The sequence below is a fragment of the Rhamphochromis sp. 'chilingali' genome (assembly GCF_963969265.1).
Source record: "Rhamphochromis sp. 'chilingali' genome assembly, chromosome: 14".
Lineage (NCBI taxonomy): Eukaryota > Metazoa > Chordata > Actinopteri > Cichliformes > Cichlidae > Rhamphochromis > Rhamphochromis sp. 'chilingali'.
The window spans coordinates 22,902,577-22,919,131 of NC_137941.1; the positions used below are offsets into that span (position 1 = coordinate 22,902,577).

General features: G+C 39.2%; 1 protein-coding gene and 1 long non-coding RNA gene across 2 annotated transcripts; both read right to left on the minus strand.

The window, feature by feature from the left end:
• Positions 1–4,254: 4,254 nt before the first annotated feature.
• On the minus strand, positions 4,255–6,142 carry LOC308410263. The gene is made up of 4 exons (XR_013974146.1): positions 6,128–6,142; positions 5,592–5,819; positions 5,239–5,328; positions 4,255–4,884 (listed from the first exon to the last, which is right to left on the minus strand). It is a non-coding gene; the product is annotated as an uncharacterized lncRNA (long non-coding RNA).
• Positions 6,143–7,110: 968 nt separating this feature from the next.
• atp6ap2 (ATPase H+ transporting accessory protein 2) lies at positions 7,111–13,578 on the minus strand. The gene is made up of 9 exons (XM_080902163.1): positions 13,458–13,578; positions 10,838–10,968; positions 10,600–10,728; positions 10,412–10,507; positions 10,181–10,318; positions 8,737–8,790; positions 8,489–8,638; positions 8,279–8,398; positions 7,111–7,968 (listed from the first exon to the last, which is right to left on the minus strand). The coding sequence occupies exons 1-9, from the start codon at positions 13,531–13,533 to the stop codon at positions 7,774–7,776; spliced, it is 1,089 nt and encodes a 362-aa protein (XP_080758289.1). The 5' UTR covers positions 13,534–13,578; the 3' UTR covers positions 7,111–7,773.
• Between the last annotated feature and the right edge of the window lie 2,977 nt (positions 13,579–16,555).

The window sequence follows — 16,555 nt, forward strand, 5'->3', positions numbered from 1 at the left end:
CAAAACTACTTAAGCTAGAAAGTTACTAATTCAATCATGAAACTGATCAATGATCAGCTGATCGGCTTTTCTCTCTGCGCCAGAAAGAGGGAACCAGCAGATGTAGCGCTAAACAACAGCAGCACGTTTAAGCTTGATCAGCTGTCGGTAGAATTTATTTAATGTTAATTTCTAGTATCAGCTGATGTTTGTTGGAGCCACAGCTGTAAAGCTGCCGGCCATGATATCGGTTTGGATATGTGGTGAGAGGGAAACATGAAGATGAAACCAGGAGATGTCCTTACTGAATCATCAGAGCTGAACAGGTGATGGAGAAACAGGTTTACCTTTTAGGTGACATGAATGAGTTGAAGGGAAGAAATGAACTGTTTCTGAGAGACAAATAACACCAGGATCCATACTTTTCTTTCATATTCTCATTTAAAATGTCTAGTTTTTAATAAATATTTATCTGAATCTTACAACCAAAGTTTTCATCTGATGTAAAATGTGTAGAAATACATTATTGTATTCAGTAAATATTAAGTATACTATATTAAATAGTATGTAATATCTAGTATATAGTAAGTTATAGTATTCTTTCCTTTGGGAAGGTACCATCTGTGCAGTCTGCAATTCTGTTGAAGAAAGATTTTGAATCTATTTGATTACAGGAGAAAAGTAATAGATTTCTGTGCATTTGTTTGATACGTGCATTAAATTAAAATCAGTTTTGTCAATTAAGCATCTTGAAACAGAGGGTGGGGGAGTGGTTCCCTTTTTCTTTTCTTTTTTTTTTCTTTTTTGCTGGGAGTTGGCAACCCTGTTAGTTAGGTATATGTAATTATAAATTAGGTTGTTTTATATTTTTGCTAAAGACCGTTTAGAATACCAGAATGGGGAGGGTGGTGTAGGTTTAAGTTTATTATAAAGGCTTTATGGCTTTAGCATGGTGGGCTTAGTCTTTCTCTCTTTTTTAGCCATACCCTACAACTCACCACTACTTCTGAGATATAGCATACCACAGTTGCAATAACGCAATAAAAGCTAGATCATGCTCATCAATTAAAGGAAAACTTAGCAGCTTTTGTCTAATATTTAAAGGAGAAGTCTAGTTTTGAAATAAAAAAAAACAAGAAACAGTTTAAATGTACACAGTCAGCTTTAATTCGAGGGGGCTGAACAAAAATATTCCATTCACAGTTGAGGAATTACATTTACATTTATCTTTTTATGAGTAGCTCCTATTGTCAGAAGCTCAAATATTATTCTACAATTCACTCAAGCGTTATAACAGATGTATGATCCCTTCATTATTTCTTCATAAAATAAGCAGGTACTTCTGTGCAATGACAATAAAGTTTTACTGTCTTCTAAAAGGTCTAGAGTTGATTCCAAGTATAGTATTTACATCTGCTAGTTGTTTATGTGAATCCACAATGTGTGGACACAGGATTCACACATTAAGTCCAAGTTAAACAGTCAGTCACTAAGATGAAAGCCAAAACAGATCCATCACATTTAACTTTAGGAATATTAGGACATTGGCAGTGGCTAAGTCAACAGCATCTGGAACAAAGAAAAACTGGAAACATTTTTAAGTACAATATTATGGTGTTTTAGAGTCAGACAGTCAACTCAGTTGAGGTGCATTTCCCATGGTAAAGACAACTAATGAACAAAAAACAACTGAAGACTGTTGCAGTAAAGCACTGGGAAACATCAGAAATAAGAAAAAAAAATTCTTTCCCAATGCAAAGACTTAGGTGTACAGTAGGTGTGGTCTTCTACATCAGCAAAAGAGCACATTGGGTGCAGTTCCTGTCAGCTAAAAAAAAGGCAACAGAGGCAACAGTTTCCATGAGGTCCACAAAGTTCGACAAAGGGTGACTGGAAAACATTGCCTGGTTTTACAAATCCCTCCTTGGTGCTAACTGAATATTGTTTATTGTTGCTGACCGTGTTCTGACCATGACTCTGGTGTGCACAATGAATCTTCTGATAAAACACCAGAGTCACAAAGTTCAAATCTGGCTTGACAGTGAGTTCACTGTACTCAAATGGCCTCAGAGTCACGAGATCATAATCCAATAGAGGACCTTTGGGATGTGGTGAAACAGGAAAATTCCCATCATGAATATTTAGCCAGCAAATGTGCAACAACTATCTTATGCTATCACATCAAATGGACCAAGAAAATGTTGCATCTGTGCTCTGAAGGAAAAAGGAGGTCCAACTTGGTACTAGCACAGAATACCTACCAAGGTGGCTGGTACGTGTCAATAAAGCAATTAAAACAACCAAAACTGCCAACAGTTGTGTAGATCCCCTGCAAAAACTCTCCCTCATTATGAATTCTCATACTGTGATGTTGCCGGTAGATTCGTCTCATTTCAGCAAATCTTGTAGTTGATTTTATTGGATTTGTGTCTGGGAAAACTGATGGCTGTTTCCATGTTTCCACTTCTTCCAAGTGGAAACATGGAAACATGTTTCACTATCACATGAAGATGAATTTCAAGATGCATCCCAGCAAGTATCCCAGCAGAACAATAACTAACTTATAGTTTAATTGGTCTGCTACTCCAGCACCCACAGGACCCAAAATTCATATATATAAAAAATATACCATCCACTTTTACAGTCTTTTTGTTTTTTGTTAAACTGCATACCAATTACCAGGGGCAATAAGCATACCAATGTTAGACCAGCAATAATACAGCTGTAAGTTTTACAACAGTTTCAGCACATATGGTGCTTAAACTTAATTATCTACCTATCTATCAAGTTTTTTTCCACAAAAAGATTTTTTACAAAATCTCTCAGGATAAATCTGTACATACAGCAGAAAAATCCATGATGTAATTATTCACAACTCATTCAACAGTCAGTAATCCATGCTTTCTCATCAACATGGCTGTCATGGGACATTATAGTATTCCCTGAATGGAGCCAATAATGCTGCCATTTCTATCCTGTGCTTTTCCAGCTTGGAAAAGTCAAAAGGCCCAGCACGAAAAAAAAAAAGTAATTTTAAGGATTAAACTCGGATTTTCACTTCACCATTATTCCATCCATCCATTCACTTTATTCCACTTATCCAGGGGAACACCAAGCCATTCCCATGCCAGCCGAGAGATATAATTTCTCCAGCGTGTCCTGGGTCTGCCCCAGGGCCTCCTCCCAGTAGGACATACCCAGAACACCTCAGGCATGAGGCACCCAGGTGGCATCCCTGTCAGAACCACCTCAAGTGGCTCCTTTCGATGTGTAGGAGTAGTGGCTCTACTCTGAGTCCCTCCTGAATGGCCGAACTCCTCACCCTATCTCTAAGGGAGAGGCCAACCAACATTTGGAGAAAGCTCATTTACGCTGCTTGTATCTGCAATCTAGTGCTAGGTGAGGGTAGGGATGTAGATCAACCGAAAATTGGAGGGGCTGATTCTCATTCCTGCCGCTTCACACTTTGCTGCGAACCACTCCAGTGCAAACTGGAGGCCATCACCTGATGAATTCAACAGAACCACATCATCTGTGAAAAGAAGAGATGAGATTGTAAGACCACCCAAGTGGAAGTCTTCCACCACTTGGCTATGCCTAGAAATTCTGTCTATAAAAATTATGAACAGAATCGGTGACAAAGGGCAGCCCTGGCAGAGTCCCACTTATTACCGGGTGTGTGGCCCAAGCACTTGCAACAGTTGTAAAAGGAACGAATGGCCCATACCAATGGACTTGATGGACAAGTCATCCCTCTCGTCCCCAGACTCTACTTCCTCCACGGAAGATGCGCCACTGGGATTAAGGTGATCCTTTAAATATCTCTTCCACAACCTGAAAAGATCCTCAGTCGAAGTCAGCAGTGCTCTACCTGCACTATACACAGTGCAAGTAGAGCACCGCTCCCCCTCCTGAGTTGCCTGACAATTTTGCCAGAAATTCTTGGAGACGGTCCGAAAACCTCTCCAAGCTCCTCCCCCACCTGCGTTTTTGCTTCAGCCACAGCCTTCAGCCATAATTGAAATAAAAAATAAATATATTTTCAAAAATGTAGAAATCAAACAGCAAAATTGTTTCTGAAAGCTGTAGAAAAAAAAAAAAACTCACTTAACTTAACTAACTCAGTGAAAGAACGGCCACTCACTCATTTATTACTAAAATAAAATAATTGAAGATTTCATTTTTTACATAGATATTTTCATTTTTCACAATTATTGTCAATGCATGTTTACTGGTACATTCTTATTCCTTATATAAGAAAATATGACCACAAGAGCATTTTTATAATTTATTGATGTAACTGCAGAAACATCAGGCCAGCTCAGCCCCTGGAAAGAGGTTGGTGAGCCGGCCTTCAAACACTGCAGCAGATAAACTTCAGATTTTACTTACAGAGAACATGTTGACCTACCACTCACACTTGATAACATATGCAGACTTTTTTTTAAACAGATTTTGGGTAATGTTATTATAATGATATTTTCTATTAGCTATGCTAACTTCATGGTGTGGCAAGTCAAAATGTTTCAAGTAATAAAAATTTGACCACTGGGTACAACATACAACATGGACAGTGCTGGAATAATATTTCTTGTTTGTTTGATGTTTGCTTTTGTGTAAAAGAAAAATAACAATGTAGATCTTCACACATAAACTGTTTAGTGTATAAAATGAATGAGTACCCCCCAAAAATGAAATTAAATAAATAATCGATTATTTATTTTTATTGACTTGTCCATGGTCCTAGTGTCCAGCGTAGTCTTTAACGTCAGGAGCCACATTTCTGCACAGCTGTCTCTGATGACGTCCCCGGCCCTGCTGCTTCTAAGACGCCTTCATCAGATCCTGGGCTCAGTGATGCAGCAGAGGCTTTTTCTCTCAACCCCTGCCCCGCTCTCTTTCCAGCTAAGATGACAAGAGAAACACATGGGAGTCAGTGATATTTACAGTGTAATGCTCCTGCATAAATCTACACGCACACTGTCTTTACCGCTAATAACCCTAATCTCATGCTTAACGATGTAATGTCTTAAGAACTATGTTATATGTGCAGTTCACTGGTAAAAATAAGTGTTGCTTGTTTACTAAATTAATGTTTTGCATAAGTGTAAGACAAAAATGACTCATTAGAATGAAAAATAATAAATAGAGGCACAGTTCAGCTAACATTTAACGAAGATCTGCGACATCCACAGTCATAGACAGTTTGAACTTTTTTCCTGCTTGCAGTTTATTTCCATTAGTTGGTTATTATCTTACCTATAGCACTACATGGTGTCAGGATGGGCTTCTCCTGTTGCTCTCCTTCAGCGATGGAAGCCCGGATCCTTCTAACCACGTAGATGCTAGCTGCAATATGAAACAACAACACAACAAAACAACACGATTTTCTATGAGTATGAGTGTGCTTTGTGTAATGTTTTGTTTTGTTGTACATATTTGTCTATCTATACGTGTGTGTATATAAAATATATAATATATAAATATACAGTCAAGCCACATGTATACACTGTATATACAGTCACATAGATAGGTAGATCTTATTGTGGAAAAAATGTAAACACCGCGTGGACGCGAAACGGTTTAACAGGGATTTCAGAAAAGTCTCCTACCTTTTATTAGCAGTCACACCATCGTTTCTGTCCAGTGTCAATCTGTACTTTTCGTAAACTTCTCCGTAACAGGTACACACAGCTTCCTGTGTCCGCGAATGGTTATAAAAGCTCACAACCTACTACATATTGTGCCGGAGGCGGGGCTTCAAGAAACACTGCTTTCTGATTGGCTGAGCTGTTACGAAAGCTGAACATGTAATGAAGACGATGTGCGATGAGCACTACCTGTGCAGTGGTGACATAAGAATGATTATACAGAATTGGGGTTGACGTAACATTTACAGGATATCTAATAAAATATAATAATAATAATAATCTTTACTTATACAGCAACTTTCAAAACAGATTTTACAGATTTAATAGAACTACAAATTCAAAAAAACTAAAAGGGTAGGCAGGCATTGAAGGGATGTCACCAAAAAGAATACAAATATAAACAAATACAAGCGAGTCTATTGAAATGAGCTTTAAGAAGCGATTTCCTCGGGTGGATCATTTTAAAGTTGAGGAGCCCTGATGGCAAAAGTAGTCACCTCTAGGTTTAACTCTTGATTTTGGAACAGCTGTAAGTGCTCTGAATGTGGATCCAAGACAACTCAGGCTGTATCCCAATTCAGGGTCTGCAGCCTTAAAGGCCGCATTTTAAGGCCGATTACGTCACAGCGACGCGACGAAGACTGCTCGAAATGCGGCCCTCAAATGCGTCCTTCATTTCCCTGAATTTTAAGGGCGTGGCGGTGTAGACTTCGTGGCCCAACATATCCCAGAATGCATAGCGCGGCGGTGGGTGTGGATAATTTTGCTGAAAAAAAAAAAAACAGCGGATGAGGGGCCCCGAAGAGTAAACTTTAAGTAAGTACTGAATATTATGTGACTTATTTATGTGCAAATGTTTAATAACGAAGAACATTAAAACATTACTGTTGGCCACATGTCGGCAAAGTTATGTGACATTAGTGATGTTTGTACTAACTTGGTTTTAAAGCCTTTACTTTAAAATATACGCCGTTCAATAGCTGACCTTAATCTTACAGAGAATGATCAAAGCTCATGTAGAAACAAACAAACAAATGAACAAAATATGTTCTCCTTCATTTCTGTCAAACAATGCTGTATGAAACGTTTCCAGCTGTTAGTATCTTGGTTGCTAGGCAACCTGGGCAGCGCGACGGAGGCTAGACCGTCCCATTTCACAAGCCTCGCACTTCCGGCCTTAGCGGTCTTTGAGTACGTGGCCCTTGTGGACCGTTAAGGCTGCATACGTTAAGGCTGCAGACCCTGAATTGGGATACAGCCTCATGCTCATATGGGGTCAATAACTGTTAGCAGCTTGGGGCCAAATCCAGGAGACTTTTAAGTGGCCAGTAAAATATTAAAATAAAATAACATGTGCAGGAGGCCAATGCAGAGAACCCAGGAGAGTGGCGTTGTCTAGTAGATACTAGATAAAACCTTAATCAAGCTTCATAATTATGCACAGTGTGTGGTATATAGGAGTAAATAAAAATCAGGGTGATCCATTTAATAATTTATTGTCATTCACATATTGCAATTTACAGAGCTTCATTTATTCGAATCCAATCCTAACAAACAACATTTAGATCCAGTATTTGTGTCCCAACACATCTGTAATCTAGAATAGAAGCACGCTGAAGTCTACTTGACATCTTTTTACAAGAGCACAGCCGTTTCTCATACAGTTGCATTTGTATATTCAATATATACACATAAAATTTCATTTAACTTAAAACTGTTTCCCACAGAAAGAAAAGCACAACAATTTCACAGAGAAACCAGATAAATCTCCTTCTTTCATATTACAATATTTTTTTTACAACAACAACAAAAAACAACTTCAATCACCAAGAAAAACAGATGAGACACAGATAGTGAGTGGTTAAATTTATAAGGAATGCTGTGAGTTTATAGAGAGGAAGTTTCAGTTTGTTCTCCCAGGACATGAAGAACGATACCGCTGTAGATAAACTGAGGAGCCGCTAACGAAATGTTAATATTTTTGTAGGTTCTGCAGCCAGAGTTCTAAACAAAGACGTGAGTGGTATTACGGTCTTCCTCCCATCAGAGTCTCACAGTTTATTCACTAAATGAGACCTCACACAAAACACAAACATTCACTAGAGGGCTCTAAGGGGACAACAGGAGATTTGACAGGCAGAACTTAGTCCATCCTGATCTTCTGATTGGTCATCCTGTAGATGATGCTGTCGTAGCCCGGGTCCATGTTCCACAGGTTGTAAGCGATGACGATGACAGCGAGTGCGAGAACGATCATGAGCCACAGCACGATGTTGAAGACCACGGCGTACTCGACGTCGTACTTGTGAGCCAGGTTGTAGAGGCTGCCTCGGTTACTCTGAAAAATGTTTGCAGTAGTCAAGAAATTTAAAACAGCTATTTGGAACTAGTTTAAAGTGTCAGTGTCCGCAGCTAAGAAACAAAACAAACTCAGAATCACCACACAGCTGAATGAACGCCTCTCGAAAAGAAAAGTAATTTTGCTGCTATTCTCTGCTACATGACGCAGACCTCTAAACTACATGTGTTACAGAAAATGTGCTTGAAATGTAAATAAACCCATTCTAATTTGGTACATTTATGTCATGTTCAGCAAGTATCTCCTCTGGCATATATATATATTAAAAAGTAGGTTGACCCAGACTTACAATCTGTCTGGATTCCAGGATTGAGCGGGACTTCCTGGTTAAAGGAGCTTCAAAGGCCTTCACTGTAACGACCTCCACCACAGAGCTGTTGCCATAGAGACCATACACATCCTGCCCAAACTGAAATGAAAAAACAAAAACGCACACGGTTAAAATGTGGTTAAATTGTTAGCTGCAGAGGCGTATCGCTTCTTCAGATCTTCTTCTAACCTTCTGAAGGACAGAAGCGAGAAGGGCCGTGGCATCGCGGTACTGAGGGGAGTCTGGACCATAGAGCCGGCTCAGCTCCTCCAAGCCAGACAGCTCCAACGAGTACAGGTCAGGGGAGTGGTCCTTAGCCAAATGTCTGTGTCTCTGCAGCTACAGGAGGGAAAGAAAAGATTTGCGTCAAACACAACTCTTTTTTCCTTTTTTTTTGTAAGTGGAAAGAATTGCTTCAGTCCGAGGGAACAACTCACCAGAGCGGTGATATCATGCAGTACTTGGACTTCAGACAGGAAGAGCAAATCGGCCTAACAAAAATAAGAATAAAAGGGTAAGAAAGGCAAAGGAAGGAATTTTGGTTAACTAAGGAGTAAGAACTAGAGATGGCACGATACCACTTTTTTATGTCCGATACGATACCGATATCATAAATTTGGATATCTGCCGATACCGATATGAATCCGATATAGTGTTTTTTAATCAACAAAACTGTTTTTTTTAAATATCTTGCTGAATTTTGTATAAGTTCATACTCAAGTTTAAAACAACAACTACACTAAAGCTATTCTGTTATACCTGTATGCAAAAAAAATGTTTCATAGTTCAGCAATACTGATCAATCTAATAAACTTAAACCTACACCATCCTCCCTATTCTGGTATTTTAAAGAGTACTTAGCATAAATATTAAGCAACCTAACTAATAGGGTTCCAACTCCAATCAATTATTTTTCAAGAAATATTAAATAGATTCAACATCTTTCTTCAGCAAAATTGCAGACTGCACAGATGGTACCTTCCCAAAGGAAAAAGTACTATAGCTTACTAGGGTATATATATTACCGTAGACTTAATAGTTTCTATATACAGTAATGGACTTCTATTCCTTTTACATCAAATTAAAACTTTGGGTGTAAGATTCGGATAATTATTTATTAAAAGCTAGACATTTTAAATGAGAATAAAGAAAAGTGTGTCTTTGTGCCCCTTTTCCCTGTTCATGCCCTATCGGCCCCCCTGGCTAAACTTTGCTAGATCCGCCCCTGCATAGTTACCAGCCGTCAGCTACGTAGAAAAGGATCCTGGTGTAGAAAGTAATATTAAATACATTCTAACAACAGCTGATCAAGCTTAAACGTGCTGCTGCTGTTCAGCCGCTGGTTTCCTCTTTCTGGTGCAAAGTGGGCCAAAAGCAAACTAGAGAGACAGACTCGCGACAGAAAAGCCGATCAGCTGATCGTTAAGCAGTTTCATGATTGAAGTAGCAGCAGGAGAGGCAGTCGCTCCATATATCGCTTGTTAAGCTTAACGCAGGAATGCTTTACAAACATTCAGAGATGGACTTACACACTTGCTTTACTTCTCTCGGGGATAACTTTGTCGGAGATGAAATGCCGGGTTGCTAGCGAAGCTCCACATGCTATCCAGACCACCGACAGGTCCCGCATGCCACAGCCGCTCTATCACGTGATGCATACTGCTCCGACGTGCTAACGTTCTGAGGCGAGTTATGGCGCGTTGCAAGTTTTGTGAGGTGCTTTCGTGATATTTAATGGATCAGATTACATTTTTTATTTTTCTCCGATATCCGATCCAGTAATTTAGGTCAGTATCGGACCGATACCGATACGTAATATCGGATCGGTCCATCTCTAGTAAGAACTAAGTCTTTTGGTTTTAAACGTGGCTAAGAACTGACCTCTGCATTTCTGCTGAGAGAGTTGAGGGGAAGAGAAGACAGCACTGAGCCATCCTGGGACAGACGGGCCCGGATCTGCTGCAACGTGACGGGTAAGTCCTCAAACACAGCATTGGCCTTGCCGAGCATATAGAGCCGCTGAAAGAAATGAAAGACAGGTCAAAGTAAATAACTAACAGTGCCTCAAGAGGGATGTCTCAGATAAGAAGTACATCAGCAGACTTTTATTACCTCCTCACTGGGGGCCAGCTGGAGGACTACAGGGGTGTCCTCAGCAAACAAAGAGTGTACAGTCTCTGCAACACTATCCATGGTGAAGGGAACGGGCTGCAGAAAAGAAGATAGCACCCTCATATACAGGTCTACACTTCTATTTATACCAAGATAAAAAGCTGATGCACAAAAACGGTCATACTTACATTCTCCAGGGGATATGAGGCCACGCTCTGAGGCAGAGCCAGGCTATCCACTCCTCTCACCACAACAAGAATGTTGGCCCGGGGCCGCTGGAACAACGGACCAGCCTGGAGGCCTGGCCACAATAGATCCTGTGCAATTGGACACGCATAGTAGAGCTTAAGCTGGCGTAATTATGAGCTTAGTCTTCTTCTATAACACTAATAAAACTGTGGAGCATGAGTTGAAGTAACGAATCACCTCTTGAACTGAGAAGCCCATGGTTAAAGCCACAAGGTCTGGAATCTTCTCTCCAGAAACCGGCCAGTCACCTTTCTGGAAGGACACAAACTCTGGAGCCTGCAGCACAGTGAAGCTGTCTCCATGGACACCTGAGGGGAACAACAGCATGACTGTAAATCTAAGTGGAAAAGAATAGGGTACGGTTTTGTTTTTGTTTTTTAAAGTAAGACAAAAAAAAATATCACCACCTACAAATATAATTATTAGCTTAGCTTTCTTTTTGATCCCAATCACCACCAAACTTCAAACAAAACTAAAATAACCAGTGAAGTCACTATCTGTTGCCCGGTGCACTTTCTGTATCCAACTCATTGCCCAATTTTGTATTTTAAAATGTGGCCATTTTGCAATCACAAATTCCCACAAAAGGAACAAAAAGAAGCGTCACATGGCAACATGCACAAGTTTTTGAAAGAATGGCACATGTACTACTTTTTCTGTGAATGATTTAAAAATTAAATTACAACGAATTTTGTCCAATTCTGTCCGGAAACTTCTTTTGCTCCTGTACTGAATACTGACTCAGTGAATACAGCATTACTTAAAATATTTACCATCTAGCAAGAACTTTAGCTATCACCCCTCAGGCTAGTTTAGTGAGTAAGACGATCCAGTCGGGTTACACAGGAATACTTTCTTGTATTGTACCATTTCTTTTACCTGTCACAGATACAGAGTGATTTTTATCAACATATTGACCATTAAGTCGTGAGTTCTCAGAATCGGCTCTTTGAGCACAAGAATGACAACATCACAGAGCGCAAGTATGGCGACGCTCGCGGCTCTCCAACAGATTGCGAGACCAGTGTTGGACTGTAGAACTGCTTTGAAATTCATGAGCGGTTCGCACTAAAGTATTTCACTGCAGGGCAACCTGCACGTGGCGAATAAAGCCTTGATTGATTGATTGATTGAAGTATCTGTTTCAAGGCTTCAGTAGCAGTAAATCTAGATCCTCTAGATCTATTAGCTACATATGAAAGCAAAACATTACAATATAATTATGAAAAGTGGGACATTACAATAAAATCAAAGCCAATTATGTTTACCAGGGTTAATGACTCCAAGTAAATGTCAGTTTTTCTTACCAAACCAAGAGGGCCAATATTTGTTAGTGTTAGAACCAGACTGACACATTCATGGCAGTAAACTGTTTTACATCTATAAATATCACATGTGATTCATAATGACACATATTTCTTTTTTGCTGTTTTTCCAAAGAGGGCAGCATTGTGGCCTCACTGGTTTGTATCCAGCCTATGGAGTCTGCATGGGTTTGCAGATGGTTGCATGGTTTCTACAGTCAAACGACATGCACAGGTTTACACTAACTGTAGGCTCTAGTGTGTCTGTAGGTGTGAATGAGAGTTGTCTGTCTGCGCCTTAGCCCTGTGACAGACTGCAGACCTGTCCACCATGACAATATAGTGGCGACGCTTAGTTGGATATGCGTAATTAAAGAAATTACCTGTTTTGCATGACTCTGCCTTACTGTTCCTACATTATAATCAATCCGGTCCTTCTTGGCCACTGTGATTGCCATTTCTGCTACCCTACTGGTCAGATATCTCTTGAAAAAGACATTTTTAATATACATGATAAATTTACATGGACAAAGAGAGAATATATAAACTTCTACGTCTTCAACCTTGTGACAGGAATGTTCATTCTGGCTCAAAATGACTTGATATCATTCATTAGAGATATGTTTGACATATTATAGGTCAACACGTTATTTGCAACAGTTCAAATGTGGGCAATAATTTTTTGGCAGACAATCACTTTTTGATACAATGGAAGTCCCAAGCCTGGATAAATGGGAGGCCTGGAACGGCATACAGTTTAAAAATCTCTGCAAATCCCTTAGGAATAAGGAAACAGTTAAAAGTATTTAAACAGTGATAAGGCGTTAACACTATAACATTTACTGACTGTCAGCCCTGAGCTGCTGGAGGATGGCGCACAGTTTCTCACTGTTACAGCAAACACAAGAAGCAGCAGCCTGCTCAGTAACTATCGCCCCTCACCTTTCATGTGGATGAAGGAAGAACTCGTGACAGAGAGCTGATGGTGAATAAAGGGGAACCAGTGGCGTAGAGCATGTCACGTGACCACCCAGGCTTCTGTAAAATCGTAACCCTCTACCAGGAAGCCGTATATTTAGTACTTTCTTCATTTTTACATGACCTGGACGGATTTGTCAACCTCGTCCTTACGAATATTAACCACGTCCTCGTCGTCACTGGCAGATTTTAAGAAGCGACTGAGCTATAATCTCCGTTAGCAACAAGCTAACCCTGTGGTCTTCCGCTTGATGATAGTCCAAAGCCGAACAATGATTCTCAGCATCCGCAGAGTTATTATTCCACTTTTCCTCGTTTATATTAGCACGGTCGTACGAGTCTGGCCACAGAAATATTACAATGAGTTAAACGGCAACGCTAACAATGTTCCGGGCTCGGCGAGCGACCTACCATTCAGCGCATATAAGATACTTTACTATTACACGTAAATACGTGGGGGGAGGAAAACACCCCAACACGTCAGTAATGAAAAACTATTATTATGTATTTCTTACCGACTGTGAACAGACAGTAGAAGGTCAAAGTGACGGTAAAAACAGACTCCATCCTTCGCAAGATCTTCACAGACATCTCTCTCTCCTCTACAGCAGCGATCAGCTGACCTGCGTCTCGCTCTTGTAGGACTTCACGTGCGCTACCGCCGCCTGCTGGACTGGAGGGGAAACAACACTCGCTGACGACCAAACGTCGCTGTGATGTTTCTCCAAGGAGATTTTATTACATCGTAGTTATACTTCAACTAAACTTTACACCCTATATACACCTTAATCTTATCTAGTATTTGCTGTGCTTCTGTTTTACTGTATTTCGTTAGCAATTTTTGTTTTATATTGCTTTATGGATTTTATTGCGCTATTCTACTTCACTTGATTCTTTTCCCAATACCGAGCCACTACACAGCTCTTAGGATTCCCCTACGTGCTGAATTCCACGGTAACCTTGACTGTATTCATTTTATTGTTAGTGGTGTAGTCACTTTCTATGATGTACGCAACAAAAATAGTCATTGTCCTAAATTATCTTTCACTGCATGTGTTCTGCATCACCCATTCAAGCTCATTACAATAATTAGAAATAGAGTGTATATTTTAATAATATTTGTATTTTCATGCACTAATATCATTTTATTATTACACTAATATAGCACAAGGTTCAGTTACCTTTGTACAAAAATGCTTAGAAGAATTGTCCTTCAAGGAGCTAATATTTACTGTCTTACTTTAAGTACATTTTTGGAGCCGAGGTGTTCTGGGAATCCATCCTACCTGGAAAAACATCCTACCCAATGTTTCTGCGCACAAAACCAACGCCGAATTAACTCCAACACCGGTACCTTTCATGTTTAATTGAGTAAAGAAGTTTCTTCAGTACTTCAGGGTTTACTGGAGTAAAGTTGTTTTGTTTGTTTGCTTTTAACACGGGTATCTGTACTTCAACTCAAGCAAGGAAGGTCTGCACTTTAGCCACCTGTGGTTAACACTGGGTCAACATTACAATGAAGTGAGTGCGATGAGGAAAAAACAAGTCACCCAGCATCTAAAAAATATGATATAATAAGATATATATATTTTTAAAAAGATAGAACAATATAAAATTAAACTCCACTAGAGACAGAAATAACGTTTAAAAAGTAACAAAAAATAAATATTCTTAAATTTACATGTTACATGAGGTGTCATGGTGGATTTGAGTAAAAGTAAGCATTCATTTTACTGGAACCCTCGAGTCGCTCACTTCCTAAGTATCTCCTTCCATATAATTTTTTACCAGGCTAATTTCACCTCTTCCTTACGTTGTTGTTGGGATTCCCTCCTGCACTTCTCAATGGATGGTGCTAGCAAGAACAGCTTCCGGTGCCTATGAGACTGAGCTGTTGCTGGTACTACTGTTGCAGCTGAAGGCCCAACTAACATATTGCATGTTCATTTATCAAATTTTGCTGCATTTATTTTTAGTTTAATTTTCTTTTCTTACCGTTTCAGCTTCACCTTTTCGCCACTTCTGCGACACCACACTGTGTTGTAGTGTCCAGTTTAGCCATGTTTAAAGGTAAGGATTGCTCAATGATATTTAATAAACTGGAAATTTAGAGCTGACAAGTACGGAGGATACGGAAGAGGATAAGGAACATTGGAAAAGAAAAAAAGTGGGCATGTCTTCTTTTTTTTTTCTTTTGACGAATTCTGAGGAAATAAAGTAAGAATTCTGAGATTAAAGTCAAAATTCTGAGATTAAGGTCAGAACTTTGACGTTTTTCTCAGAATTTTGACTTGTGATTCTCAGGTGTCATTCTTTTCCCCACGCTGAGCCACTACAGCCAAATTCCACTTTAACCCCTTTACCAACTGGCCACCTAGCTGTAATAATAATAATAATAATAATAATAATAATAATAATGATGATGATGATTTCAACTTCTGTAACAACAGAATTCCTAAATTATGCAGTAAATTATTTATTTAAATTATTATTATTTGTTATTTTGCTTCACACCTGAAAGCTCAAGACTAAGAGGAAACACTGTGGTGCTGATGAATAATCTTATGTCATGGAGGGCATTCAGAGGAAAAATCTTTGTTAAACTACACATGCAGATCCATCTGCTGTGGTGACCTCTTGCAAGAAACTAGAATAAGTTTCTATTTTGCTTTGTTTTTCTATTTAATTTAGCTCTTTGGGGGATTTTTTATGTAATTAAGCTATACTGTTTTTCTACCCAGTTAAAGCTACTTTTTAATAACTATGTTGTTTTGATGAGTCAAAACTAGAATTTTCCACCCCAACCTTTGCCTTAAATAAAGCCTTTCTTATCCTATCTTTAAAAAACATATCCCCTGGAGGGCTTACAAGTTTTTGTGAGATATATGAGATTATTTACTCTGCTATAATTGTCTTGCTGGTGTATAAACAAAGGCCTTGTACACAAAAAAAATTTTTAATGACTCGTATATCTGCAAACTAGAATTACTGTGGATAAAATTGTAAATTTGAGGGCATTAATAATATTTTTCATTTCCTCTGTAAATTAATAGTTAAATGATGAAACCAACAATATTTATAGCTACACAAAACAGTGAAATAACCATCCAGGTTTTTTTTCTCTTTGTTCCTTTGAACATTATTATGATCATGGGAGAAATATGGTTTGTAAACAGACATAAACCCATAGACCACCACTATATGCTGACAATCAACAGTGATAATCAATAATCAGACACATAAAAAGCACGTGAATATACAGCATAGACAAAAACACACAGACACATAAAATAAAAGGCAGCAAATCGAGACAAAAATAGAAACGCTACTCAATGCTACTTTCGTTTTAAAACCAGCAGCAAACTTGCTGTAAAGTGCAGGTGTTGTGGTCTCCATTATGTTAGAGATTCAGTCTTTCAGGAATAAATGGAATCGAATGCACTTTGTCTTTATGTTTGGGAGAAGGTGTGTGTGTGTGTGTGTGTGTGTGTGTGTGTGTGTGTGTGTGTGTGTGTGTGTGTGTGTGTGTGTGTGTGTGTGTGTGTGTGTGTGTGTGTGTTACTATACTTGTGGGGACCAACTGTCACTTATGGGGACCAAATGCCCATCCCCA

Excerpts from the sequence above, each read along its gene's own strand:
- atp6ap2 (XM_080902163.1), bottom strand. The coding sequence starts at position 13,533 with ATGTCTGTGAAGATCTTGCGAAGGATGGAGTCTGTTTTTACCGTCACT. Across the intron at positions 10,319-10,411 it reads AGCTGGCCCCCAGTGAGGAG|CGGCTCTATATGCTCGGCAA; the intron begins GTAATAAAAGTC and ends CATTTCTTTCAG. Across the intron at positions 8,639-8,736 it reads TGCATGATATCACCGCTCTG|CTGCAGAGACACAGACATTT; the intron begins GTGAGTTGTTCC and ends TCCCTCCTGTAG.